Consider the following 10,278-nt stretch of genomic DNA (forward strand, 5'->3'; position numbering starts at 1 on the left):
GATACTGACCCCTCAGGAAGGCACACGCACTAAGCAAACTAGCTACTGCACGTTAACCCTCTACCTAGCATGTAACTCAAATTTGTACCTCAGCAAAGTTACATATCACTACATATCACACACCCCCTAAGTCCTAACTATTCCACAAATTCTATGAATGAACATCACCAAAGGTGTTAAGAATCCTCTGTATTTAACTGATAAAGCACAAAGAGAACTGATTATGCCTCCATACTACATCCACTTTGTCATCTTGGTAAGAGAGAAAAACAAAACAAAACAAATTATTTCGGCCAGGTGCGGTGGCTCACGCCTGTAATCTCAGCACTTCGGGAGGCCAAGGCGGGCGGATCACGAGGTAAGGAGATCGAGACCATCCTGGCTAACACGGTGAAACCCTGACTCTACTAAAAATACAAAAAATTAGCCAGGCATGGTGGCGGGTGCCTATAGTCCCAGCTACTCGGGAGGCTGAGGCAGGAGAATGGCTGAACCCAGGAGGCGGAGCTTGCAGTAAGCCAAGATCACGCCACTGCACTCCAGCCTGGGCGACAGAGCAAGACTCGGTCTCCAGAAAAAAAAAAAATTCTTTCAAAGGCTCTTCATCCTCAGCATGAAGTCCTGGACAATTGAGCCTCTGCTTACCTCATCAGCACCACATTCCCGGTCACTCTCTGTACCTCAGTCAGACAGACTCCTCAGTTCCCCTGACACACCATGCTGTTTTCCACTTCAGGGCCTTTAAGTATATTGTCCTCTTCCCCTAGAATGCTCCTCTCCTTGCATTTTCACCTACACCTTCACCTGGCTGCTGTTTTCGGCCTTCAGTTTTAGTTTAACTATGATCTTCTCAGTCTCCCAGGATTCTTTAAAACTAGGTTAATCCTTTACAGTATACACCCCCAACATCCTTGGCGAAAGTCAGTCTGCACTCACCCCCAATCAAACACTAAACTCCAAGAAACAAGAGCACGTTTTAAATTTTTTTCAATCTGCACTGAATTGCCTCTGCCTAAAATGCCACCAAGCATGTAAGAGGAACTCAATAAACACTTTTTTTTTTTTTTTTTTTGCGATACAGTCTCACTTTGTTGCCCAGGCTAGAGTGCAATAACGCAATCTTGGCTCACTGCAACCACTGCCTCCTGGGTTTAAGCGATTCCCCTGTCTCAGCCTCCTGAGTAGCTGGCACTACAGGCATGCACCACCACACCTGGCTAATTTTTGATTTTGTAGTAGAGATGGGGTTTTGCCATGTTGGGCCAGGCTCATCTCAAACTCCTGACCTCAGGTGATCTGCCTGCCTTGGCCTCCCAAAGGGCTGGGATTAAGGAGTGAGCCACTGCGCCCAGCTAAAAACATTTGTCCATCAGTAAGAAAGCTTGTATGTAGTAATTTATCATAAGGAGCAAAAAGGCAAGAGGAAGCCTTTGCTCCATAAATCACACTGCTTTCTGTAATGAATCTCTAACCTCTTCCTAAATATGCTCAAGTTTCCCATCTTAAAACAAAAACTGGCCAGGCATGGTACGGAAGGAAAAAAAAAAAAAAAACGAAAAATAAAGAAGAAAAAAATCTTCTCTTAGAACCCTATGTTCTTTCAGCTGTCTTCCCTCCTTGCCTTCACAGCCAAGATGCTTAAAAGAATGGTCTATATTACTCTCTCGCAATCTCTACTGCTTTATCTCTCTTCGCTACAATCTGGCTTCCAGTCTCCCCAACCAAATTAACTCTTGATAAGTTCATCCAACCCAATGGACACTTTTTAGTAATCTTATCATTTGACAGCTCCATTGCACTTGACAATTTTACCTACCCCCACCTTGAAATGTAACCCCCATCTCTTGCCAGTCTCCCCAGTACCCCAACTTTCGCCTCAACCACCACCTATATCATGATGACTCATGATCTATAACACCAGCCCAGCTTTCTCCTGACCTCCAGAGAGACCACAATATTCATTTGTTCAAGTTCCTGCAACACACACACTTCCACCTAAGCATATCCAAACCTGAATCAATCTCTTCCTTTACAGCCACTCCCCTGGACTACCAGCTGGGAGATGATTCACTCTCCACGCCTCCAATCTCATCCATCCCTCATACCAAATCAGGCAACACTTCCATTCTATTTCTTTTCTTTCCAATCTGTCTTCTCTTTCGCATCTCCACGACCTCTGAGTTCAGACCTACGACCGGACTCCGCTATCTCCACTCTCCTCCAACTCCCACCCAAACTCACCCATCTGCCCAAGCGACCGGTTCTAAGAACACACCTATCTTATCCATTTACTAAAAAAGCCATTAATGGTTCCCCGGAGCTTTCAGAATGAAGTCCAAACTCTTTGCCACAGCAGATGAGAGCTTATGACCTAGTCACTTCACTTCCCCCTTCGTTAGCTCTTCCACCTGCAACAGCCCCTCCACACTACAAACACCAGCACACTGAACTTCCTGTACTTTCCCAACAATGCCTGTTTCTCTTTTGCTGGACGCTCTATCTAAACTGCTCCTCCCATCTGCAAACCCCTAGTCATGTTTCAAAACTCAGCTTGACAATCTCCAAGACGACTTCCTTGGCCCCACCAGGTTGTTAGATTCACTTCTCTCTATGGCCCTTCAACACTCTATACCGGGGTCCCCAACCCTCAGGCTGTGGACTGGTACCAGTCTCTGGTCTGAGCGGTGGGCAGGCTAGCACCTAAACATATCCAAACCTGAACCAATCTCTTCCTTTACAGCCACTCCCCTGGACTACCAGCCACACCACCTGAACCCTACCTCCTGTCAGATCAGCGGTGGTATTAGGTCTCACAGGTGCGCAAACCCTATTGCGAACTAAGCATGTGAGGGACTTAGGCTGTGCGCTCTTTATGAAAATCTAATGCCCCCACATCCCCATCCATGGAAAAACTGTCTTCCACGAAACCAGTCCCTAGCGCCAAAAAGGCTAGAGACTGGCCAGGCCCAGTGGCTCATGCCTGCAATCTCAGCACTTTGGGAGGCTGAGGTGGGTGGATCACCAAAGGTCAAAAGTTCAAGACCAGCCTGGGCAACATGATGAAACCCCATCCTACAAAACATACAAAAATTAGCCAGGCTTGGCGGTGGGCACCTGTAATCCCAGCTACTCGGGAGACTGACATAGGAGAACTGCTTAAACCTGAGAGGCAGAGGTTGAAGGTTGCAGTGAGCCGAGATCACACCACTGCGCTCCAGCCTGGGTGACAAGAATGAAATTCCATCTCAAAAAAGGGAAAAAAATAAAATAAAGAAAGAAGGCAGGCTGGGGAGCACTGCTATATGCCACTACCATAGTACACATGACACCACAACTGTTGGTTTAATCTATCTGCCCTGCACTGAACTATACCTTTCATTCTTTTACCCTCAACACCCAGTAGAGTGTCTAGCACATTACGCTAGATAAATGCTTACTAAATGAATGGAAATTTTAAGATAAATAAAGAAGGGAGCTTACTGTCTTGCGTAATGGCTTGCTGCGAATGGCAAGACCATCCATATAGTCTTCCAGTTTGAACTTGTAAGTAACCTGCAGCTTCTGAAGCAAACTATCAAAGAAGTCACTGCCCTACAAAAAGAAAAAAAGAAATTACTGAATCAACCTATTCTGATCCAACCTAGCCACCAAAAACCGGGGCAGACAACCCTTTCACAGTTCTGCTAATGTTCAGACATCCTATGAAAAGGAAGACATGCACAATATTTAGTGGCCACCAATTTGAGCGCAGGACAAATTCAGTCTAAGCCTTCTTCAAAGATATGAACACATGAACACACACACACTCTCTCTCTCCACACAAACACAAACACATGTATACACATTCTCATTCTCTCTCTTTTAGGCCAAGGCATTCAGAAAGCTTTCAACCTCAAAACTTCAATTGTCAGTAATTTACGGTCCCAAGGAAGCAACTGGAGTAGTGTAGGCTCAGAACCCAAGAAAAGGGCATAGTTTTTTTGTCGATATTCTGTTCTAAAAGACGGTATTTCAGGTAGTAAAAATCCATCATAACTACAGAATGCTGAAGCCTTTACCCCGAGGACAAAAAGATGACAGTTTACCTCATCCAAGAGCTCCAAAAGTCTGTTCCGAATCTGTTCTGGGTTCTCAACATTCGGATCCTTGACAAGTTGCCTGAACTTCTCAATCACCTGATAGAAAGCATTCTTCCACAGGATCTGATCCACATTCTGATTATCAGAGAACTCAATATCTAATAGAATACAGCGCTCATATAGCTGCAGCAGTTCAGCTCTGGAATAAAATACATGCAACTTCCAGCTCCAAATACACCATAGAAAGAGCTAGACCCAAGTTTTGAGATTCCTGCAAATTAACCACCTCCCTTGGCAGGAAATCAAAACTGTGACCAGGTAGGCATACTACTCTCTGGTTTCCACTCTGCAGAGCAGAACGTCATTCTAAAGATACTTGTGTCTAGGAAAATAGTTCTTTCCCATATGTCTTCACCTAAATTTAACAACTGAAGTAAGATCTTCACTGCAAAGCTATATGCTGTTCATTTCTTGGCATTCTAGAAAGTCTTTTTACATTTCAAGATTCCATGATCCCTTAAAGATAATTTTTTCTTAAAGAAAAAGTAGGATGCATAATCTTTTCTAAGACTAGAAAATAAAACTTCTGTTCTGTTTCCAACTGTCCTTTCCCTTACAAAGGGAAAAGGAGATAATACCCAGCGGCTCAGCTAAAGTTTCTACCTTCCTCAGCCATAGGAATCTATACACCTCCAGCTGATCCCCATTTCCCTCCAGCCAGAACAGAACACACCATACCTGAGTTGCGCCATCTTCTCCAGGCCCTCCGGACTGATGCGGTCCCTGGAGAGCAGGTTGCTGAGCTGCAGCTCCTGGTTGTCGGCCACCCGGAGAAGCCTGTGCAGCTCCTGTTGCTGCAGGTTCCTCATGTGCTGCTCCACCTCCTCGGGACTCATGGTGCTGGCAGGCAGAGGGCTACATACATACTGTCCTGATGGAGTCGGGTAGCCTGGGTAGTAAGGCCCTGGGTACACACCATTTGTAGGGCCCACTGGGTACTGCAGAGGGTTATAGCCCGTATAGGGATACTGGGAGGCAGGGCCTGGTGTCCGGGGGTAATAATAGGGGTTGTCAGAGTTTTGAAACTTATAGTAAGATGCTTGAGCCTGGCGTGAGTCACCCCAAGACGTAGGACTGACTTCATCATCGGTGTCCAAGAAATGCAGCTGGGGCGCCTGAGTCTTCAGAGCAGGTTTCTGATCAGGATTGTTGGGGTCCCACAACCGGCGTGTGGTGCCTCCACGGCCCCAACTCCGAGGTCCCTTACCACCAGATCCAAACAAAAGCCGAGGCCCCGAAGGTGCGGACTCTGGAGAGCCTGCTGAACTGACAGATAGGGTGGTGTGGGCAGGCAGAATCAGAATGCCACGACCACGACCCCGAAGTTCTTGTTTCGGGTTTTTGGACTCCTGCTTCTCAGAGCCTTTGCCCCCACTGCTGAAGCCTTTGTCAGGCTTTCCTCTATCCACATCATCCCTGGCTGACTTCACCACGGGAGACTCTTTGTTCATGGCTTCCGCATCAAAAGTGACACGAAGAGTGCCTCGATTTTCTTTACCATTGCTTTTCTGCTCACCCTCCCCACGGCCAGACCAGTTTCTTTCTAAATGTTTCTTCCTTTCTGAACTTCTCCTGGGTCCTAATCCATCAGGCTCATCAATTCTGTCCTCATCTAAGGAATCGGTTGAGGACACAGACACTTGCTTCTTCAGTCGTGGCCTCTCCTTGGTCCTATCCTGTCGGCGGCGGCGACATCCATTATCAGTCAGGCCAGCTCCCTCAGCGCTGTTGTTGCTGCCAGCTGAGCTGGTACTGCACGTGCGGTAGCGATTCCTTCGTTTGTCTGACCGGGAGTAGCGCTTTGCAGAACCTGGCTTCCCCTGGGCTGGGTCATCATTGGTTTTCCTCATCCCCTCCCCTTTTTCAATCCTCTTTCCTTTTTCTCCCTTTGCAGCCCTTACTCTGTCACCACCTGGGTTCTTTTCTGTCTCAGCCCTGTCTGGTTTATTCACAACTTCCTCTTTCGCAGCATTTCCCCTACACTCATCTTCCTCTACTCTCAGCTGCTCTACCTGGTTGAGGATTTCTTCCTCCTCCACCCGACTGGCTGATTCTTTGCTAACAGTCTGCAAACGTCGTCCAGGCTGATAGATCTGCAGGTCTGGTTTCTTTGTTCTTTTGATAATTTTTAGACTACGATCCTCTTGTCCAGCAGTCCTAGGAAACGATTCTTGTCCCCGATTATTTTCTGGGTCTATAGGACCATTCTGCTGTTGGTTGTTCAGTTCCTTACAGACATCTTTAACGGGCTGAGTACCATTTTCAACAGCAGAGGAATCTCGGTCATTAACGATTTCATCTTTGAATTCCTCACTCCCAGAGGGTTCCTTGATTTTGGGCTTATTCCTTAGCCGAGAAAGGCCAGGCTTATAGATTTCCAGATCTGGACGCCTGTTATCTTTGCGCGGCCTGGTCTCCTTTAATTCCTTCATGTTTTCTGTTATGTCGGGGAGAGAGTTTGGGAGGGAAAGGTAGAAGATAAGAATAAAGAAGGAAGGAGGGGGAAAGACTGTCATTCTGGTTAAGTAACAAAAAAAAAGTCAAGCAAAAATTACACATCCAAATACTAATATTGGTAGGCAAGGAAGGACATTTCTGTAGAAGTAGAAATTCTGGGTTTACAACACTTGTTCAACAATTCACAAGACTAAGGACCTAATTGTGTTGGTGCTACCTACACTTCGGTGAGGGAAATGGGGGAAACTCATTTCCTTATGTGTTACCCCAGTCGTATTCAGAAATCCAAGACCCCAAACTACCTCATTGTTGCCAGAACAAAAGATCTCTACAACCTTCTCATATAGAGCCTGTGAATCCACCTCAGCTTTTTCTTCTGCCTTTAACTTTTTTCCTGGGTGGCTAAGTTCTTCTAACATAACAGCAGGGGGAAAAAGCAAAAAAGGAGAAAAAGGGGGGTATTATAACAATCATCAGTCCTGGATATCTCTGGAGAAAAAAAATGCGACTCTCGACTTTAAACTTGACCAGGACAATTCTCTTCTTCAGGATACCAATTACCAAATAACATACCTGCTGGTAAATTAAACAGTAAGCAGTTCCTTCCACATTCTTCAACTTCACCCATCCTCACCAACTCACCGAGAGTAGCTCGCAGAGTTACCAAACTACTGCTCAGACTATTGTACTAGAATACTGACACTAACTGCTACTGTGATGATGGAATTATGATTAGAAAAAAGTTCCAAAAGGGAACTTTCCCTGGATGCTGATGGAAAGATTGTGACATACTCTCAAAATACCAAGAACTGGGAACTCAAGAATTAAGAATAATACAGGACCTTAGAAACCACTCTCCGCCAGGAGCAGTGGCTCACGCCTGTATTCCCAGCACTTTGGGAGGCCAAGGTGGGCAGATCATGAGGTCAGCAGATCGAGACCATCCTGGCCAACACGGTGAAACCCCATCTCTACTAATAACACAAAAAATCAGCCGGGCATGGTGGCGAGTGCCTGTAGTCCCAGCTACTTGGGAGGCTGAGGCAGGAGTATGGCGTGAGCCCGGGAGGTGGAGCTTGCAGTGAGCCCAGATCACACCACTGCACTGCAGGCTGGGCAACAGAGCGAGAGACTCCATCTCAAAAAAAAAAAAAAAAAAGAAACCACTCTCTGAGCTCCATGACCTTACTGAACAGCAAGTATAACAAGATAACAAGTATAACAAGCAAGTATCTGGATGTTTTTTTAAAGTATCTATTACCGGCCGGGCGCGGTGGCTCACGCCTGTAATCCCAGCACTTTGGGAGGCCGAGGCGGGCGGATCACAAGGTTAGGAGATTGAGACCATGGTGAAACCCCGTCTCTACTAAAAATAGAAAAAATTAGCCGGGCGCAGTGGCGGGCGCCTGTAGTCCCAGCTCCTCGGGAGGCTGAGGCAGGAGAATGGCGTGAACCCGGGAGGCGGAGCTTGCAGTGAGCTGAGATTGCGCCACTGCACTCCAACCTGGGCGACAGAGCGAGACTCTGTCTTAAAAAAAAAAAAATAATAAAGTATCTATTACCATTGTCAAAAGTAACCACTAAACATTTCAGCGGAAAAGTGACAGAATTCGTGAGAATGTTATCGAGTACACAAATGGAATGCTATATAAAATCCAAGCATAGGCCAGGTGCAGTGGCTCACGCCTATAATCCCAGCACTTTGGAAGGCTGAGGCGGGAGGGCTGCTTGAGGCCAGGAGTTCAAGATTAGCGTGGGCAACATGGCAAAACCCTGTCTCTATAAAACATACAAAAAATAGCCAGGGGTTGTGGTGCAGGTCTGTAATTCCAGCTACTGGGAAGGCTAAGGTGGGAGGATCACTTGAGCACAGGAGGTGGAGGCTACAGTGAGCTGAGATCCCTCCACTGCACTCCAGCCTGGACAAAAGAGTGAGATCCTACCTCAAAAAAGTAATAACAATAGACCGGGCGCAGCGACTCATGCCTGTAATCCCAGCACTTTGGGAGGCCGAGAGAGGCGGATCACGAGGTCAGGAGGCGGGTGGATCACGAGGTCAGGAGATCGAGACCATCCTGGCTAACACGGTGAAACCCCGTCTCTACTAAAAATACAAAAAATTAGCCGGGCATGGTGGCGGGCACCTGTAGTCCCAGCTACTCCGGAGGCTGTCAGGAGAGCGGTGTGAACCCGGGAGGCGGAGGTTGCAGGGAGCCGAAATCGCGCTACTGTACTCCAGCCTGGGCGACAAAGCGAGGCTCCGTCTCGAAAAATAATAACAACAATAAAAACGTTTTTAATCCTAGTATTGCTCTCTAAACATAAATGCAAACAAACCCACAGGAATCATATGCTCTAGCACGTACATTTACTTTTTGTAGATGTAACAAAACGGGAAAAAAAGAGACTGAGGTTTAGGATAGTGCTTCACTATTGAAAAAAGAGACTCAGGTTTAGGAAAGTGCTTCACTATTTTCAGAAGTTTAAAAGGCAGGTTCATGAAGCATCCACAAAGATAAAGCAGTTTAACCCAAGAATACCTTACCCTCGGCATTCTGTAACTTGGTGGGGGGGGGAGGACGGATGGGGAGAGCTCTTCCTACTACTTTCTAGAGCAGCGGGAGAAAACAGTCTTAACCATCCAATTCTGTTAATCAACAAAAACCAATTTCACAGACTGGCCGCAAACCTAGAGAAGCCACCTATCACAGCTAGCATTCTACACAACTCTATTGCCTAACGCAGGGGAGGTGAGACACTTAGAATCTTTCTTACTTTCCTGACGTGGCTGGAGACTCGAAATTAACTTGCAAACTGAGCATTCTGTCTAATAAAAACTGCTCCCACACATGCCAGGGCCAAACCCGAGTAGTCAGAGGTCCCGGATCCCTCCAACGGCGCAGCTTTCGGAAGCCTGTCTTGGGGGGGAAAAGTTCAGCAAGGAAGTCGCAGGCTGTTAAACCTTTCTCCCCAAATCCTTCTCTCCGACGCTAACGCGGTGGCCGGGGCAGGCCCGCGGAGGGCGGCCTGGAGAGCGATACGCCCGGGGCCTCCACCAGACCCCACTCCTTTCCGTGTCTCCCGACGCCTGGGAATCCGCGGGCGGGTCTCAGAGGGCTGGGGCAAAGGGGAATAGTCACCTTCGCGGCGAAAAAGAGGGTGGAGGCAGGAATTCGGGCCAGGCTCTCCCGGAGCCGGCCGGGACTGGCCGAGCCCGACCCCGCACTGACCCGCGGGAGAGGCAAGGCAGCGAGGGTCCGCCGCGGCCCCAGCGCCTACTGCCGGGGGAAGGGGCGGGGGCTCCGGAGCCTCGGGCCGAGCGGGGAGGAGGCAGGGGAGGAGGAGAGGGAGGCGGGGCGGGCAGGCCCGGCCCAGGAGCTGGGCGGCGCGACTCACCTCTGCTCCCGGCCTGAGGGGCCAGAGTAGCCAGGAGCCCGCGCAGCTCCGACGCGGAGATCCGCACACGCTCCAGCCCTTCCGCCATCTTCGCGGCTGCTGCTACAGCCGTAGCTACTCCGCCACCGCCGCGCGCAGCCAGGAAACCACCACAGACGGGCGGCGCGCGCGCTTGCCCACCTCCCAGCCTTTCCCCGCCCCCTCCCGCCCTCCCTGGCCGAACGACGGTGGCCGCGCTGGGAGGAAAAGCGTCCGACGCCTATTCCAGAGGGGCGGGACCGGAGCG

The 10,278-nt window shown here is 48.5% G+C and overlaps 1 protein-coding gene across 4 annotated transcripts in view; it reads right to left on the minus strand.

Annotated features, from left to right (window-relative positions):
• SMG6 (SMG6 nonsense mediated mRNA decay factor) overlaps positions 1–10,193 on the minus strand; it is a 243,796-nt gene extending 233,603 nt beyond the window's left edge. For 2 of the 4 annotated variants that reach the window (XM_037987493.2, XM_008009818.3), the window contains exons 1-4: positions 9,993–10,193; positions 4,818–6,576; positions 4,086–4,278; positions 3,481–3,591 (exon numbers count right to left, since the gene is read on the minus strand). In XM_037987493.2, the coding sequence (XP_037843421.2) occupies positions 3,481–3,591; positions 4,086–4,278; positions 4,818–6,576; positions 9,993–10,080 (2,151 nt within the window). In that variant the 5' untranslated portion in view covers positions 10,081–10,193. Of the gene's footprint in view, positions 1–3,480; positions 3,592–4,085; positions 4,279–4,817; positions 6,577–9,371; positions 9,940–9,992 lie in introns of those variants that run through there. The other 2 variants (XM_008009817.3, XM_008009816.3) reach the window with 2 other exon arrangements.
• Between the last annotated feature and the right edge of the window lie 85 nt (positions 10,194–10,278).

Source organism: Chlorocebus sabaeus, chromosome 16, assembly GCF_047675955.1.
Source record: "Chlorocebus sabaeus isolate Y175 chromosome 16, mChlSab1.0.hap1, whole genome shotgun sequence".
NCBI classification, from domain to species: Eukaryota; Metazoa; Chordata; class Mammalia; order Primates; family Cercopithecidae; genus Chlorocebus; species Chlorocebus sabaeus.